This window comes from Macrosteles quadrilineatus, unplaced genomic scaffold, assembly GCF_028750875.1.
Source record: "Macrosteles quadrilineatus isolate MER2022 unplaced genomic scaffold, UCM_ALF_1.0 Scaffold_4__1_contigs__length_99947679, whole genome shotgun sequence".
NCBI classification, from domain to species: domain Eukaryota; kingdom Metazoa; phylum Arthropoda; class Insecta; order Hemiptera; family Cicadellidae; genus Macrosteles; species Macrosteles quadrilineatus.
The window spans coordinates 65983670-66002453 of NW_026542597.1; the positions used below are offsets into that span (position 1 = coordinate 65983670).

The 18784-nt window shown below is 34.2% G+C and overlaps 1 protein-coding gene across 1 annotated transcript in view; it reads left to right on the forward strand.

The window, feature by feature from the left end:
• The window catches only part of LOC128991916 (gastrula zinc finger protein XlCGF57.1-like), a 35265-nt gene extending 29914 nt beyond the window's left edge, over positions 1-5351 (forward strand). Inside the window, exon 2 of the mRNA XM_054415200.1 lies at positions 2644-5351. Coding sequence (XP_054271175.1) covers positions 3157-4494 — 1338 coding nt within the window. The 5' untranslated portion in view covers positions 2644-3156 and the 3' untranslated portion in view covers positions 4495-5351. The remainder of the gene's footprint in view (positions 1-2643) is intronic.
• Positions 5352-18784: the final 13433 nt, after the last annotated feature.

The following is an 18784-nucleotide window of genomic DNA, read 5'->3' on the forward strand; positions in this document are numbered from 1 at the left end:
ATCTAAAGGAATCAGTACGTAAATTATGTCCCCGGCCTTTTTGAACACCCTGTATATATGATTTGAACGAATTGTGTTTTTGGACTTAAAAAATTGGGACTTAAAAATTAAAAAGTAAATCGGTCCCGACCCTAGGTCTTACCGTGCTACCTACGGCGAAATTCGCTAAAATCCCGAAAGAAATTGTTATTTGACTCAATCCATATAAGCTAATCTCCACTTCCGATGCAGATAATGATACAATAGCAGAGGAATGCGCGAGACAAAGAACAAGGCCACGGCACGGTTGCCATAGAAACGACGAAACTATCCATTAGAATTGCGCGCCAACATCAACGGTCTAAGCACGCCAGACTATATAAACACGCCGCGTGTGTAGTGCTCAACGGAGCTGGTACTTTCAGTTGGCAATACTGGCTTCTAGCCTCGAGCGACGTGGTTCGACCACGAGAAGCGCATCAAACTCCTGGGTAATCCCGGTTAGCTCCTCCCACTCTGTCCCCTATCCCCACCTAAAAGACAAGCAAGTTGTAAGTCGGCCGGGTCGATTGCCGAGCTGTTTGTTTCTCGCATATAATAATTTAGTTTTACAGGCCGGTCAACTGGACTGACGACGAAATAACTTGTCGACGTACTGGTTTTCAGTATTTATCTATTTATTTAAAAAAGACGGTCTAGTGGCCAGACGACCAAGTATCTTGTCGGTCTACTGGTAGGCTCCCTGTGACATACTCAAAACATCTGTTCATGTTTATATTAATAACTAGCTGAACCCGGCAGACGTTGTCTTGCCTTTGACTATTTATAATCCCGCGGGCTTTGCCCCGTTTAACTTCTTAATTTTCAAGATGATCTCGTTCGCATGGCTCAATCACGTCCTGGTTGAAGTTCGTTCGCTACGCTCACTCACCTTTAGGTTGGAGCTCGTTCGCTATGCTAAATCGCCTCCAGGTTGAAGTACGTTCGCTACGCTCATTCACCTTTTGGCTGCAAATTAGCTGTTGTCATAAATGTAAAAGAAATAATAGTGCTGCACCCTGTTGGTAATCCTTGTAACTTTAATGCTATTGAACATCATAGAACAGAACCAACTTGTTTAATTGAAACAGCTGTTAAGATTCATTGATTCCATTTCTCATAAGGTTAACATGGGAAACTCCAGAGCCACCGGGGCGGAGCCGAATGGACGGATCACGAAATTGATGGTGTATAAACCTATTCCATGACATTCTACACGTATGTACCAAGTTTTGTGGCAATCGGTTCAGCGGTGTCTGAGTTTATCACTGCCAAACAAACAAATATATATACAAACTAGTGGCTTATAGGGGCAATAGCCCCTAGTAATATATTCTAAATATCAAAATTATATTCAAAAATATTCTAGTAATATTTTTGTACAAATTATTAGTCTCATAGGTTACCCTACCTTGATTTATCATTTAACATGTTTGTATATTATGATATGTATGATAGTTATTACATATCATAATGTAGGTTGATGTCTACTCTGTTTAAAATAAAAATTCCAAAGGACATGCGGTGTGTATAATATAAACTTTCTAATCATAATACAACTAAGGAACATTTTCCAATAACAATCTTCATGACTATTAATTACATCTATATAGATTTCTTTAAATAAAGACAAATTCACTTAGGAAAACACATAGATATAACGTCATCATCCAAATTGTAAAATCCTAATTCTATAACAAAACCTCTCTGAAAACAAAATTTGTTGTATATTATTGATTTTGGTCGATTCCTTGGTCTTTATTTGGGTCTAGTTACTATTTTAACATCATCTGGCCTCTTTGCCCATCCAAAAGTAACATAAAGTTGACCATGGGTAAACACTGGGGTTTTCAAATAAACGCCAACTTTGTGAAGGTTCGGCCTTGCGCCACAATTTAACCAAATCAAATTGCACAATGAATGCACCCATCGTTCATTGGTCCTAGCTGTGTAATGCAATCTCATTTAATAGTGGCAATGCATACACAGGAATAACGTCATGTTCATCCGATATTCATTTATTTTCCTCCCAAATATCGTGCCAAATCTGGCGCCTGTTGTTCTCATTTCAAGGAACAACACCTCTGCGTGGTAGTCTTCCGACATTATACATTATTACTGTGCAAAAGAACAATCCATTGTAAAGTATTAAGTTTAAAAGTATCAAATTTAAGTTTGCACAAAAGATTTAATCTAATTTTCACTTATTGTTGTTTACTACTTCACTAACAATTTTACAATAACAAAATAATGCAAATTCAGGTGTGTTTTTGTTTTTATATTTTTGTCATCACAGCTGTGTTTAAGCTAAATAAAAAGGCATCAAATTAGATTCCCATGTTATTTAAATGTGAAATATTTTATTCCGTAACTACCTTTTGGTGCATAATTAATGAAAATGAATAGTTTTCCCTCAAAATTCACGTCAAGACCTTTAAAATAAGACCCATCCCATCCTTCTACGGCCATCCAGTCACTCACAATTTCTTTACAAAAATTTGACTTACGGAATTATATATATTGACATCCTCTTTTATACTTTAGATAAGATAAAAATGGGTTGATTGATTATGTATCCTTAATAAATTTATAAAAATATGTTTAACAAAGTATAATCTTTTTCAGAACTTACAATAGAATATCCAGACGAGACGTAAGAAAGAAGAGCCTCAGTGTACTGCAAGAAAACAAATTAAGATAATCTCGGACAATGCTTTCAAAACAACTGATAAAAAGGAGAAATGTTGCTATTAGGCCTACACTGTGAACAACTGATGAAAGTATGTGATTCACTCTTTAAATTTAGACTTTAAAGCAAATATCAATTAATTATTTCTTAAGGCGTGATCACAATAAAAATCTGATAATTCTGTTTATGAATTATACATAGTATGATGGAACGTAAAATACAAGAGAAACCATATTATAAAACCCCAAGTATGTTGCAAAATATGTAATAGGCCACATAAAAATACAAGATCCAAGCAAGACTTTATTTTAAGTTTTATGAGGTTGAAATCCACTTGATTGTAAAATTTAACCATTCCTACAAACAAAGGATACATTTAAATAGACAACAAAGACCAACTGATTAGTTGCTTACTTGTCTGACAAGTTTTACAAAGACAGCAATTCAAAATGTTAAAGCATACTAAAGAGCTTCCTTTTAAGTGTCCAATATGTGGAAAACATTGTTCAACTAAAGCAGTAATGAAGAATCACATATTGTTACACACGGGTGAGCGTCCCTTCAAATGTTTATTATGTGAGAAAACCTTTGTCACACAAGGTAATGTAAAGATTCATTTGTTGGAACACTCTAGGAAGTATTCTGTTTACAAGTGCACCACCTGTGGAAAATCCTTTGTAAAAAAAGGAAATTTGAAACGACATGCATTGGTTCATACAGGAGAGAGGCCATATAAGTGTACCACTTGTGGAAAATCCTTTGCACACAAAGGGGATTTGAAACTTCATTTATTGATACATACAGGAGAGAGGCCATATAAGTGCACAACTTGTGGAAAATCCTTTGCACAAAAAGGGAATTTGAAACTTCATGCATTGATACATACAGGAGAAAGGCCATATAAGTGCACCACGTGTGGAAAATCCTTTTTACGGAAAATAGATTTGAAAGAACATGCACTTCTTCATACTGGAGAGAGACCATATAAGTGCAACACATGTGGAAAATCCTTTGCACACAAAGGAGTTTTGAAACTACATGCTTTGATTCATACAGGAGAAAAGCCATATAATTGCACCACATGTGGAAAATCCTTTGCACACAAAGGGGATTTGAAAAAACATGCTTTGATTCATACAGGTGAGAAGCCATATAAGTGCACAACTTGTGGAAAATCCTTTGTACAAAAAGGGGATTTGAAACAACATGCTTTGATACATACAGGAGAGAGGCCATATAAGTGCACCACGTGTGGAAAATCCTTTTTACGGAAAAGATATTTGAAAGAACATGCACTTCTTCATACTGGAGAGAGACCATATAAGTGCAACACATGTGGAAAATCCTTTGCACGCAAAGGAGTTTTTAAACAACATGCATCGATTCATACAGGAGAAAAGCCATATACTTGCACCACGTGTGGAAAATCCTTTGCACACAAAGGACGTTTGAAACTACATGCTTTGGTTCATACAGAAGAGATGCCATATAAGTGCACCACGTGTGGAAAATCATTTTTACAGAAAAGAGATTTGAAAGAACATGCATTTCTTCATACTGGAGAGCGACCATATAAGTGCACAACGTGTGGAAAATCCTTTGTACGCAAAGGACATTTGAACCGACATGTATCGATTCATACAGGAGAGAGATCACATAACTGCAGCAGACCTACAACATGTGGAAAATATTGTCAATTAAAAATCAATTTGAAGGCACATTCAGGGGTTGATACAGAATGGACACTGTGGAAGTACACAACATGGGATACACTAATGGGATTTTAAAAATTGAGAGTTAGGTTTTGTTATGTAACAATTCAATTTTTCCCCTGATATTTTTATTGAATAATTTAACTGTCACCATATGTTTTTCCTTTTATTTATATGTCCGTTCATCTCCTTTTTTCAAATCTTGTATAACATATGACCAAACAAACCAATAGTTAATTTATTCAATACAATATAGAAAATTTTCAAATAACCTAATTTCATGTAAATATATAATAGCATAGACAAAAAGAATTAAATATAGACCGTCAGCTGTGCTGCGGTTACCATAAGTTCTGGCGCACACCGCTGGGATCGCCACGGTAGTTACAGCGTACGCGCTACGTAAACTACAGCGGTGTGCGCCGGAACTCATGGTAACCACAGCACGGCTGACAGTCAATATTTCATTCTTTTTGTCTATGATAATAGCCTAAAACTTTTGTAACAAAATTGCTTTAAATTCAATATAATTTTACTTAAATAATTTTTCAAAATTCAAATTTAGCTCTCTAGCATATTAACCCAGTAACCTTGTTATAAAAATCAGAGTCTACCTTGCATGAAATGGGGTAGTAGGTTTCTTTTTTTTATGTTGTTTGTAATAGCACCGAGATGCTAAATCCAAATTTTCGACCTCAGCGACCTTCCGGATCACCTCAAAAAAGCTTAAAAATGACAGAATTACGCACTATTTTTACGTTTGTCCGATTTTGACCCTGAAGCAACACTTTTTCATAGAAAACAACCGTAACCATTTTTAAAGTACATTAAATTACCTATCATAAGAGACCAAATTGGTTATTACAGGCCTAATAGTTTTCAAGATATGATTCCGCAAACAACGACTAAAGTTACCAAATTTTGAATTTTTTTAAAGTTTGGCTAACGTTAACCCTTAAGCATAACTTTACCGTTATTTTTCATTAAAACAACCATAATTACTTTGAAACTGCATTAAATTACTCACAATTTAAGACCAAAATGGTGATTATAGGCCTTACACATTGAGAGATATGCCTCTTCAAGGTTTATAAAATCTCCCATAATGTTTAAGATTCAACTTTCAAGCTATTCAATTTTGTCAAGTTTTATAAAAGAACCATAATAAGAAATAAACAAATTTATTTCATTTCAAGTACAGATTGTGTTATAAAAATTTATTTTTAAATGGAAATAAATCTATTGTATCTATCTACATAAACACACACGTACATTGTTACAATAAATGGTTCTCGGGGATATAACACAGGCCTGTGACGAACGATATTCATTTTTACGTTATTTTGATTTTAAATTAAACTGTTTACAACATAGAAATACCTAATAATGGCTTAAATACTATGATTTTCAATACAGATATGGCTTTTGTAATAGCATAAAGAGTGTATAAAAGGATTAAAATCGTATTTTTTCCAAATAAACCCCATTTAAGGGGTCAAAAACATTACGTAAATCAATTAATTTGGCCTAACACATTTTGTGTCTTAAACTTTGAAATGCTTAAAATTGGCTTAAATATTATAATCTAGAATACAATTATGGCTTTTTTTAATTGCATAAAAAGTGTATAAAATGAATACAACTATAAGATATACAAATAAAGCTAATTTAATAGGTGAAAAACATTACGTAAACATTGATTTTGCGTAAGAGATTTTCTGATTTCAACTTTAAAATGGCAAAAAAGCTTAAATTTAATAATTTTGAATAGGATTATGGTATTATAAATTACACAAAGAGTATATAAATGGAATACAATTCTAATTTAGACAAAAAATCATATTTAATGAGTGAAAACATTACGTAAACGAAATACTCAAATTATTTTTGCTAACATTTTACTTAATTTGTTTATTTCCTTGCAGTTTATATATTTTTAACGCTTGAAAATGCTTTATTACACTGAAGGACTATATACTCAATTGTATAGAACCAATTTAGACTATAAAAAGTCAATAGTTTGCTTCATAATTCAAAAACAAAGTCAGATTTACAAGAATTTAAGCGAGTTTTGTTGTGCAAACCATACATTATTTGTTAATATTTTTCAAATTAATCACTATTGACTTTTTAAAACCTCATATATCAAAAGAGTACTAGTTGGAGCAAGGTAAGAAACCAAAAAATACCAATAAAAACCTATAGTTTATGCAAGAATTAGGTTTTAACACAGGAAAGAGCTAAAGACCACCCACAGTGACAAGGGGACTACGGACACCTGTGGTCACTATTACCTACAAACAACCATGATATGACTCATGATGACATTTAGTTTTTTTGGTCAGATATTGTAAATATTTGAATTATATACATCCTGCAGTTAATCCCATACTGATTGGTTGAAGCGTTCAAAAGCTATAGGACTTTGAAATTTCAAATTGAGACAACTTTTTTCACCCAAAAAATCATATTATTAGTCTTATTTTCAATTAAATTCTTGAAATTTGTTACAATTTGTCCTCTTGATTTAATGCTTAAAGGTATAGCATACCTAAAGATTGTTTTATCTTATTCCTTATCAAGAAATTGTGAACATTCATAAGCATACAGACAGGCAGATCCAGTGTAAGAGTTCCTTATCTATTATCAGGCTCATGTAAGGATACCTATACTTATGTCCTTCTAGTGTCAGTGCTGTAGTTTGAACAAGTTGGTCCTTCCCCCCACTACTGCTCAATTCATACAGCACAGACAGGACAGGAGGTCCTGAGGAGTGCCAGTAAATCCTGGCATAAAAGAATTGCATGGCAGAACGACAGCAAAGTTGAAACCTTTTTTCACTGTTGCATCTTCATTCTTTATAAAAAATTCCTCTTGATAGTACTGTATAAACATTTTAATTACAATAGATTTCTTCCATAAAAAACTTATAATATGTTGTTGAAATTAAATAAATTTGTTTATATTCTTATTATGGTTCTTTTATAAAATTTGATCAACCCTAGATCTGGTGGTCATTTTTATTCACCAGTGGCGGGTATATTTTGGCGCTTTTGTAGTGGTATCATATATTTTGCCACAGAACATTTATTTGTGAATATAAGTACACACATATATATATTTTCTATTTCAGTGATGAATTTAGAATATACTAATATAAAAATAATCTTTTCCTAGCAATGCGTTTAGGCGTAGTAGCAAAAGGTTTGCAAATTTTTGGATTATGCAAATTAGAAATTTCAAAAGCAACCTTCAAGAAAACCACAAAATAATTTTCTTACATATTTGATCTAAATGTAAAGTTTGTGTGAAATATAATTCCCTACGTAGAAATATCAATTTTTTTTTAAATACTCATAAAAATAAATTCTTTATACATATTTTCTTTTTAGAAAAACTACCAAATTTCTTTTTGTCACGTAGGAAATAATAGAATGCATCAACAAAAAATGAAATGATACTGTATAATAGGTAATAAAAAGATTTTTCTGAAAATATATAGTTATATTTAGTTGAATTCTAAAATGTCGGAGAAATTTACGTCTGAATGTAAAATTTTGAAGATTTTTTTACAAAAACATAATATTTATGACATTTTTAAAAACAAATAACATTTTTACAATCAACCTTATGGATTCACAGGGAATTGTAGGGAATTTATTGTAGTTTCGGAATATGTACTAATATTGTATACAATTTAATTGACAATCACCAAAAACAGCTGTTTTTGTAGTCAGGTGACCAAAACTTTCCACCGCCAAAATCTATTTTGAACTCTCTAGTTTTTCAAACTACCGTTTTTCGCTACATAATACTCACTCAATAATGTTTTATGCATGAAAATGAATCCTCAGAATCTCATCTTTCTAATGGTATAAGATTTATTGCGTTTAAAAACTGTTTTCATATTTTAATAATAGAAAAACCCGACCCATGTCATCTTGGTCTATAATCGACCAGCGCCAGATAGAGAGGGTCAAATTGAACAACTTGAATCGTAAAATACAAACATTTATGGAAGATTTTATGAACCTTGAAGAGGCATATCTCTCAATGTGTAAGGCCTATAATCACCATTTTGGTCTTAAATTGTGAGTAATTTAATGCAGTTTCAAAGCAATTATGGTTGTTTTAATGAAAAATAACGATACAGTTATGCATAAGGGTTAACGTTAGCCAAACTTTAAAAAAATTCAAAATTTGGTATTTTAGCCGTTGTTTGCGGAGTCATATCTTGAAAACTATTAGGCCTGTAATAACCATTTTGGTCTTATATGATAGGTAATTTAATGTACTTTAAAAATGGTTGTGGTTGTTCTTTATGAAAAAGTGATGCTTTAGGGTCAAAATCGGACAAACGTAAAAATAGTGCGTAATTCTGCCGATTTTTAAGCTTTTTGGAGGTGATCTGGAAGGTCGCCGAGGTCGAAAATTTGGATTTAGCAACTTGTTTCAATTACAAACAACATAAAAAAAAGAAACCTACTACCCCATTTCATGCAAGGTAAAATGCGTTAGGTTACTGGATTATATTAAATTTGTTATAATATGTGTGAACAGTGGTCTACAATTTCCTGTGATAAAGTCGGCATTGACATGTGTAAGTGCAACAATGCAAACCTTCCTCACTTCCAAGAGTGATGAGCTAGAGTGAAGATATAAAATGTAAACTGCATATTTTAATATCAAAATTTTATAAAAAAAAGTACCTATATTTGAACAAAAATTAGTGAAATTTGATTAAAGAAGGTCCGTCCTTGTTACAAACATTAATAATTACAACATCAAGAACTTAAACTGTGCAGAAGACATCAATTTTGGTAGACATTTTCTTTCCTTGGAAGCCATTAGAACATTTTTTTCAGGCCTAACTTTTGGAACATTTGTACTAACATTCTAAGTCAAGAAATTGAGGCTTATTCAGAACTTTAATTAATTCAACGAATCAGAAAATAATTTGAACATAGTTAATATTTCAAAACAAAATTTAATAAGGCTATAATAATGACAAGATTAAATTAAAATGCCGCTCGATCGCCCCACCTGAGATCAAGATCCATGCAATATAACCCCTGAACATAAATTAGAACTATTGTAATAGGCTTAGCTTAGCTTTAATAAGTAAATTCATTCCCCACTCTTTGTAAACTTTATTGTTAACCCTTTCTTTTCTTTTACCATAAATTTTGTATTGTAATTAAATAAATTTAAGTGTTGATACTGTACTTGGAGTTTCCATTGTATTCTTAACTTTAAGGTAGATTACAGTTAAATTAGCTTAGCTTAGCTTTAGATTATCTAATCTTAATTTAATATAGAATGGATATTCTACATAAAAAAAACACCATCCGTTAAAATTCATATATTATTAAATAAATTAAAATACCCAAGTACCCTAAAAACATTTTATTTTGTATCACTTGCACGTGTTTCGGCCATTTATGCCATGTTCACAGTGGAAGTACTTAACCTTATAATTTACTAGCTGTACCCGCGGGCTTTGCCCCGTTTAACTTCATAAGTATTCGCATGGCTCATTCACGTCCTGGTTGAAGTTCGTTCGCTACGCTCACTCACCTTTAGGTTGGAACTCGTTCGCTGCGCTCACTTGCCTTCAGGTTAGCTCGTTCGCTACGCTAACTCGCCTCCAGGTTGAAGTTCGTTCGCTACGCTCACTCACCTTTTGGTTGGAAATTAGCTATTGTCATAAAAAAAATAATAATAGTGCTGCACCCTGTTGGTAATCCTTGTAACTTTTATGCTATTGAACATCATAGAACAGAACCAACTTGTTTAGTTGAAACAGCTGTTAAGATTCATTAATTCCTTTTAAATATGAAAAATCATAAGGTTAACATGGGGAACTACAGAGCCACTGGGGCGGAGCCCGAAAGGATTTTTGGGATAAGAATATGCTTTAATGTTAATCGGGAATGTGAGCTATCATCATGCCTAATTTCAGCCCAATCCGTCCAGTAGTTTATGCGTGATTGAGCAACAAACACACACACAAACTCACAAACTTTCAGATTTATAATATTAGTAAGATAATATTAACTACAAACATTAGTTATTTCTTGTTTAAGAACAGGTGATATTTTATTTCAAGGGAGTAGATGGTGTTTTTCTTTAATATTAACGAGATGATGGCCCGTCCTACGTACGGGAATCGAGTTGTCAACTAAAGCGGAATAATTCAGAACATCTAGTTTACACGCATAGACACAAATTCTGGCAGTTTTAATGAGGAAGATCACCTTATTAACAAATGTCACGTGACCACGTATTTATTCCATTCGAATATAGACCTAAAATATGGCGATATGCATTTTAAATCTGATAATTTTACCATAAAACAGCATTTATGTCGATTTGAAAAATCTTGAAGTGAGATTGGCGACCGATTCACACTGGTTTTAAGTAGAGTAGCTACATGCCACCTCCAATTGCATACTGTACTACTTACAGTACCTTATCTTACCTCCGTGACCACTGAAACCTTTATGAGGATTCTTGCCTCCCATTCTCTTCTATCCCCTGCCTCTTCAAAATTTAGATCCCAGTCTGAGGATGCATTTAATAACTTTCAAATTAAAACAACTTTAAAACTATAATATAACTATAATATTAAAACTTTTTAAATTATAAACAAAATTTGCTTTAAAAAATAGGGTTTGCTTTTCCGAGTTTGGTTGACTTTTCTATCCGACCGACGCTCATGATTGAGGTCTCAAATTGAAGTTATGCACTCAGACATCACATCAAGCATCGGCATATATGTGATTTATTTATTTACTGTATTCCTCGATCAAAACACATAAATTTGATTTATTTTCAAATTCTTACTTCAATTTAAGGTGCATTTCACCAGTTATAATTATTAAGTCCTATATATTATGGTCTAAGAACCTCCAGTGAAATACCGGCTATCATTTGAGCTATTAGTTATTCAAATCGGACGAGTTTCAAGCAAACGCAAAGTAAACAATTAACATAAATTTTTTATAAGGTTTTTCTATTATTGAAAATCAATACCTCCAGTATCGTTTAGGTATTTTTATATATTTTCGACTCAAAATAATCAGTAAATTATAGGCAATAATTTAACCCATTGGTCGTTTGAATCCGTTAATTTCAAGATACTGTATTATTCAATGAAAATCATAGATTTGAATATTTCTCGGATATTACATTACATTTATTTTAACGATGCGGTGCAGCATGGGTAATCTAGTTTAGTTTTTATTTTAATCAGTAGAATAATAAGTACTGCACAACTGCTACCTTAACGGCTAATGGGGTTCTATTTGGACATTTGGTATCAACCATACAAAATCAACACACAATATCGTCCAGCAACTGGTGACACTGGGAAGGTGCATCGACCGCTTTGCTACCCTCCTGCAGGTAATCGGGGTTGAGATATTCAGACTTCAAAATATTAACTCTAAGACATGATCTAGGGGTTGCATTTGGACGGGTCAGTGTTAGGTCTTTCGTGGAAATTAGGCGGGTGAATGATTGGTCCTTCCTGGAATTAGGGACACCAAGATAACTGCGCTGGACGAGCACTGCGCTGTACGAGCACGCGCTGAAACAGCACGACACCCCTTCGAGCTTCTGCCAGCCTAAAGTATTTCATCTTTCAATGTGTCTAGTAATTATGACCACTCGGTATACTGGATATACTCACGTAATAATTTTTATTTTTACGCCTAAAAGGTATCAAGGCTGTTTATACAAATTATTCACAAATTCACTACGTAATAATAATAATATCTGCCCAAAAACTAACTCATCGTGCAAAAAAACTAATATTTATTGCACCATTCAATAAAGAACAGTTACAGTTGTTAAATAACTAATTCGTAGTTCAAACGAATGAAAATGTGGGACGGATAGTTTTACAATTGAATGAAAACGTGGAACGGTTGGTTTACAGACGGATGAGATAGTTGACACGGCTGATTCACATGTGATAGAATGGATAGTTCATCCGGATAAATATTAAAGTAACCATCGGATGAATCGGTTGGCGCGCAACAACCGGATGAATCGTTTGTTTCTATCGGATAGTTCCCACGAGACCTTGCCGTCAGACCGCCACCGCCCACCGCCGCGCCGTGCAGAACGGGAACACGCCAAGGCGCCACCACGTCAACCCGCCATCAAAAAGAAGAAGAAGTTTGAGGTGGCGGGTTGACGTGGTGGCTCGTTGTCCTGGTGGTGCTTAGACATGTTCATACACGTCAACCAGCCACCTCTTTAGTGTGGTGGTGGGTTGACGTGGTGGCTGGTTGACGTCTACGTGCGAGGTGGTGGGTTGACGACACCGAACATTGAGCGTACACGACAACCCGCCACCTCCTAAAATAGTGATGGCGGGTTGACGTGGTGGCACGTTGTCGCTTACATGTGAGGTGGCGGGTTGACGAGAGTAAACATGGGGCGTACACGACAACCCGCCATCTTTGTTGGCAAAAGCCGCTGTTGTCTGTGTATTATAAAATGCATCACTTTTTGCAGTTTACCTGGACTTGTGTTATCTAGTTTACTGTTGAGTTAACTAGACATTAGTTATTGTGAATTCATTAATTTTCTAATCGTTTTCCTAAAAAAGATCTGCCATAGAAATATTGATCATAATAAGAAATATTTAATCTTAATAAAAATTGTAAACGCGCATCCACGCAAGACAATTTTTCTTTTTAATCAACGGTTATTGTTTAAAAAAAAATTGTAAGATAAACTCACTACTAATTAACGACTTAGGGTCATTCTAGAATTACAATAACAATATTTGTTATGTTTTCGCTTTAAGACAAAAACATGAAACTTTCATAATTTTGAAAAATAAGTTATTAGTTTCATAGGATTTTGTGTAGGTGTATACCTGGTATAATACACATACTTATTTTCTTTTTCACTAGACTCGACCCAACCGGTAACGTACTTTGACCTCTTGAGTCAAGGGTATTGCCCAGAGAAGTTCAGACCAGACAGATATCCAAAAATCTCATTAGGAGATATCTTAAACCAAGATTTCTATTTAATTTATCATGCTCTGCTTGAAATTCCATTTCATGTTTCAGGAAATACCGTACTTTGGTACTTTGGTATTATTCGGAGGCCACTTGTTTTCTAGAGGGATTTTTTTTACCTAAGACAAAAAAACAAATAATTAGAAAGAACATACTTTAATTAACTTACTGTCCAAATATGAAATGATTGCAATTGCAATTAATTAGTGGTTTTTGAGTTCTGCCTCCCAGAAGGCAAGATTGATTTGAATGCGTCACCACCCCTAGCTGCCACACGAACTCCGCCGAGTAGATACTGAGTAAATACTGCGCGCTGTAGCGGTTATGTTAGGTTGGGTTTCCTCGTTTCATTATGAATCTAACAATACAACATGAGTGACGGTGACGATACCTGAAATACAGGCGGTGACAGGTGATGCGCGCGCTCCGGCCATTGGTCAACGACCTGACCTTGGAGGGGATTTGGCGATGGTATGACTCATCTGGTATCATTCCATCCACAACGAAACTAAGAAAGTTCTACAAACATATTTATGATAACCCAACCTAACATAACCACCGCAGCACGCTGTATAAGGTTGGCCTCCGGACAATATCAAAGTAGGATTAATACCGTACTTTTACTCTTGGCACAATGGGTTCGGGACATTCCACTAATGTACTGTTGAAAATTGTATGAAATAATTTATTCATATTTAAAAGTATCTTTACTAACTAAACTAAATCTGTGTACAACTTGTAAACAAATAAAATATAAACAATAACAATAATCACATAATAATTACATCTATCTATCCATCTATCATCTACTAAATCTATCTATACTATTATAAAGAAGAGAGGTGGTGTTTGTGTGTTTGTATGAGATAAACTATACGCTACTGAACCGATTGGACTCAAATTGGACAAAAATCAAGCTACCGCTCCGAGGATTAGAACTACCCCCCACCTTCGATATTGAACTAGTACTGCGGCGTATTGCATCTGTAATACGAAACTTGGGTTGGTGAAATTATTACAATGGAAAAAAGCGAGAAATCCTGGACAATTTGATATAGGCTAAAAATAAAACTGAATTAAAATATGCTACATTTCTTGAGCAATCATTGAAATAACCGATTTGCAAACAATGGAAACATAGAAAAAGTCATAGAACACAACCAAGTAGAAGAAAAGAAATAATGTATTTTTTTTAATTTATAATCGTTATTATAGACAATCTAATGCGGCTATAAGAGAGAAAAATTTGTAGAAACACTAAAAAACAAGATCAGCTTTTTGAGAAAAGATAAGATATTTACAAAAGATTTTGATTATATCTAACTGTTGTGTAGATCGTGAGTATTTCCATAATCTTCTGGTTGATAATTAGGTTGCCATGGGAAATGTGTTGGTTCTTGTGGCGCATCAATCATTACGTTTGAGTTATTTGTAAGTCGTAACAAACGGTTTCCATTTGGGTTTGTGGTTCTGCAACCCCATATCTGATGTTTACAATTTAGGTCCCCCATAACAACAGTCGAACAATTTTCTGCAAACAGCACCTGCAAGTCATTATTGTGTAGCCGTTTGTTCGGGGGTTTGTAGACAGAAATTAAGCGAAAGTCTGCACCATGACTTAAATTACTTTTACACCAACAGCTTCTACCGAAGATAAACGAGGTAAAAATATATTATGATGGTCCAAAGTTCTTCGCACAAAGATTGCAACGCCACCTGAAGCTATTGGATTAGGCCTATCTTCCCTGTATATAGAATACCCATTAATTTTGAAATTTTCCACATTGGTCAGGTGTGTCTCAGTAATGCACGCAATATCGATGCTATGTCTAACCATAAACGCGATAAAAGTAGCACGTTTATCTCTAAGCCCATTGGCATTCCAGTTTAGGAGGGTTAAATTGTTAATTTGAAAATAATTGACCTGATCCATTTGAGAGAATAGAGCTTATCACATTACTTATTATCTTTTTGAGAGTAGGAATGAACGATTTCACCACATCTAGGATTATTTGTTCAAAGTTTTGAAACACAGACGTATCAGGAGCATCATCAGATTGTTCTTGTGAGAGTGAATTATTAATATTGCGGCGGCTCGTAGCAGCAACTTTAGCAAATGAAACTCGTGATGTGGAAGGTTCCTGAGGCGAAAAGTTTGTATGAATCTCAGGAAAATGAGTAGCAGAATTCAAATCAGGGGGAGAAGGAGTATTTTCTTTTTTCTCAGTAGCATTTTGATGGCGATTGCGAGGACTACCCCGATTGTGATCCTTGTTGGTTATTTGCTGGTATACTTGACATGCTCTGTAGTTAGCTGTGTGGCTTTCGCCACAATTAACACATTGAGGAGCTGCAGTTTTTTGTTTAGGACATTCAGAGTAGTGATGTTGACCAGTGCACCGCACGCACCTTGGGTCCAACTTACAAAAGTTCTTCGTGTGCCCATCGCGTTGACATCGAGTGCATTGGGGAATTTGCCTAGATTTTCTTTTCATTTCGACACTTACAACTGCAAAACAGATTGTGGTTAAATTAAAGATAGCTTTGCCGTCGTCGTTGTTTTCTAAGTCTACTGCACAAAGAGGGAGTGGAAGTTTGTTTTTGTTGAGTAACCTAGTGACTCTAATGACAGGATAGTTTTGATCTGTTAGCTCAGTTTTAATTTCATTCTCAGATAATGATGTAGGGACGTTCCTGACAATCACTTCTAGTTTTTTGTCATGTAGGGGTTGAAAAGTATGATATTTAATGTTAGAAGAATCATAAAAGGCTGTCAAATTTCTAAAGTCATCTATATTAGACAAGTTCACTTTAAGGGACTGCCCTCGAACTTGAATCGAAAAAGTTGCCTTTACCATATTTCGGACATCTTTTATTATTTCTTGGTGGTCGTTTACGTTGTGCAAAAATATAGGAGGGATTTTTAACTTTGGTTCATTTACTTGGTTTTCCAAAGTAGAATCATCCATCTCGTGTGATTGATCCACGCCATTGCCATTACCATTAGAACTATAAGAATGTTCAGATAGAATTTGATATATTTATTGCCTTTACATAGTTCACTTGAATCTAAAACATAGCGTGTCGGTTGAGATTCAGAGGAAGAAAAGGTAAGTTTACGTTTTGGAAAGACAAAATCATCATCAGGATCACTTACATTTTCATCAAAAGGCATAGCAAGGAACTCGTTTGTTTGTTGTACATTATACTTAGCTTTGTTTACATTAGTTGTTGACATTCTTGTAACAGGAGGAGCTTGTAGATTAGACCTATGTTTGAACGAAGTTTTATTGTTTAATTTAACTATTTCCGCGATTCTATGAAACAAGTACAAAGAACAAACAAAGAATTAAACTTGTCACAACTTTAAAAGAGAGCCCGAGCTCAAAAATTCGTAAAAAAGATAATTATTCACAGAGCAAAAATCAACACAGTCACTATAAATAAATAAGAACCAGCTGTATCTCCCTACAAAGTTTAAAAATATAAACAAGCAGAACTAACTGTCAAATGAGTTTTGATTTCACAATTCCACACTACAGCTGGTTCAAACATATTAAATACTGCACGAATATTAGAACAGAGAGGGTAAGGATTATAAATTTAAAATAATGATGTCACTAGCCCGAATGTAAACATTATTTAACATTACTTAAATGGAGCTGTCAAACCATAATTATGTTAATGTAGTTTCATCAGTTACTCCATTTGTTTATGTTTATGATCTATTATACTGAGTCTGTTCTTATATTTGTGATATGCTGTAATAATATTTTACAGGGAATAATTCATTGTAAAAGAAATCATTCATGGATATAGGAAATAATTAAGATTCTATAATCATTGCCAAGCCATTATACTGAGTTTCATGAGGTTTATTTTTTTATTTATTTTTGTGTAAACAGCAATATAATCCCTCTGCCGTAGCAAATTTATAGACTTAGTGAATTTCCATTTACCTGATTATAATTTCATTAAAATTGTTAAATAAATTACCCTATTCTTCATATTTCTATTTTCCTATTTGTTTATATTTTTCGGTTTGTAACTGTTGTGATAGTTTTTTTGTTTGCAGTGCAAACCATTTAACACGTTCTTTTATTGTACCTTAACGTCTATCATTGGTTTTGTATCGTAGGTAGCCTAAATAAGTACTCACAGTATGAGTACTGTACTTATTTTTTACTTATACTTTTCCCCCTCAATGAATTCGTGTATTTCACGAAGGTGTCGAGACAAAACCCACCGATTAACAAAACTCTTATCACAAAACTGGCATACATTCATTGTTGACAAGACAAGCCAATAAACGATGAAGTACAAGTACACCACGCGACAGACAGCATTGAATTTTACGTTTAAGTTCGGCACTGCTCGGTAAGATTCGGAAGCGTTCGGCACAGCGCAGTAGTGGGGGTGGGGGAAGCTGAATTTTTATTTCAGCTGCAGTATTTTTAATACGGTCAAAATCGGAGTATTCTATTGGCTGAGGGAACACCATTACTGCAACGATACGGCATATTGCCATCGGCCTCGGTGGTCTAATGGATAAAGTGCTGGGCTGAGAAGCCAAAGGTACCAGGTTCGATACCTAACGGTGGCATTAACTTTTTATCTAAGATCTTTGCATTATCAGTAAGTTTGGTTTGTTTGGTTAGGTTATGACAGTTTAATTTTATAATCAACAAAATTTTAAATTGAATTTAAAGCATTTATAGTTTTATTTTATGAACAGAACTATTTTTTTTTTTTAAGTAAACCTTCATTCAATTTTTTCATTATCAGCAAGTTTGGTTAGTTAGGTTAGGTTATAACATTTTTATTTTATAATTAAAAAATTAATTTAAAATTTTTTAATTTTTATATAATTTTTTTTTCTAATTTTTAAACTCTCATTTTGTCCGTATTAAAAAACTGCAGCTGAAATAAAAATCGTGCGGCCGGGACCTAGCTGACCGATTTGAGTTGTCGGTACCAACTTGATATTGGATCTAAGTGAAATGGTACCTAGGTGAAAGGTTGCCTAAAAGAAGGCCTCCCCAATATTATTTTCAAAGCTCGTATAGATTATGATCTGTAGAGTAAGTGAGCTGTCCCCTACGAGTCCTATCTTAAACAACAGACAACTGACCATCCTAATGGTCTATTCTCTGTGCTTAAACCATAGACTAACCAAACACAAGGGAGTATGTTTTATCTATGCTTAAACCCTGCCTCTAGGCATCATCGTCGTCTGCCTCCACTCCACATGTGGTCTGTGTCTGTGGGTAGCAGAATATAAATATAGGCTTAGGCTATCTTGTCCGTTTATGCTTGATGGTTGT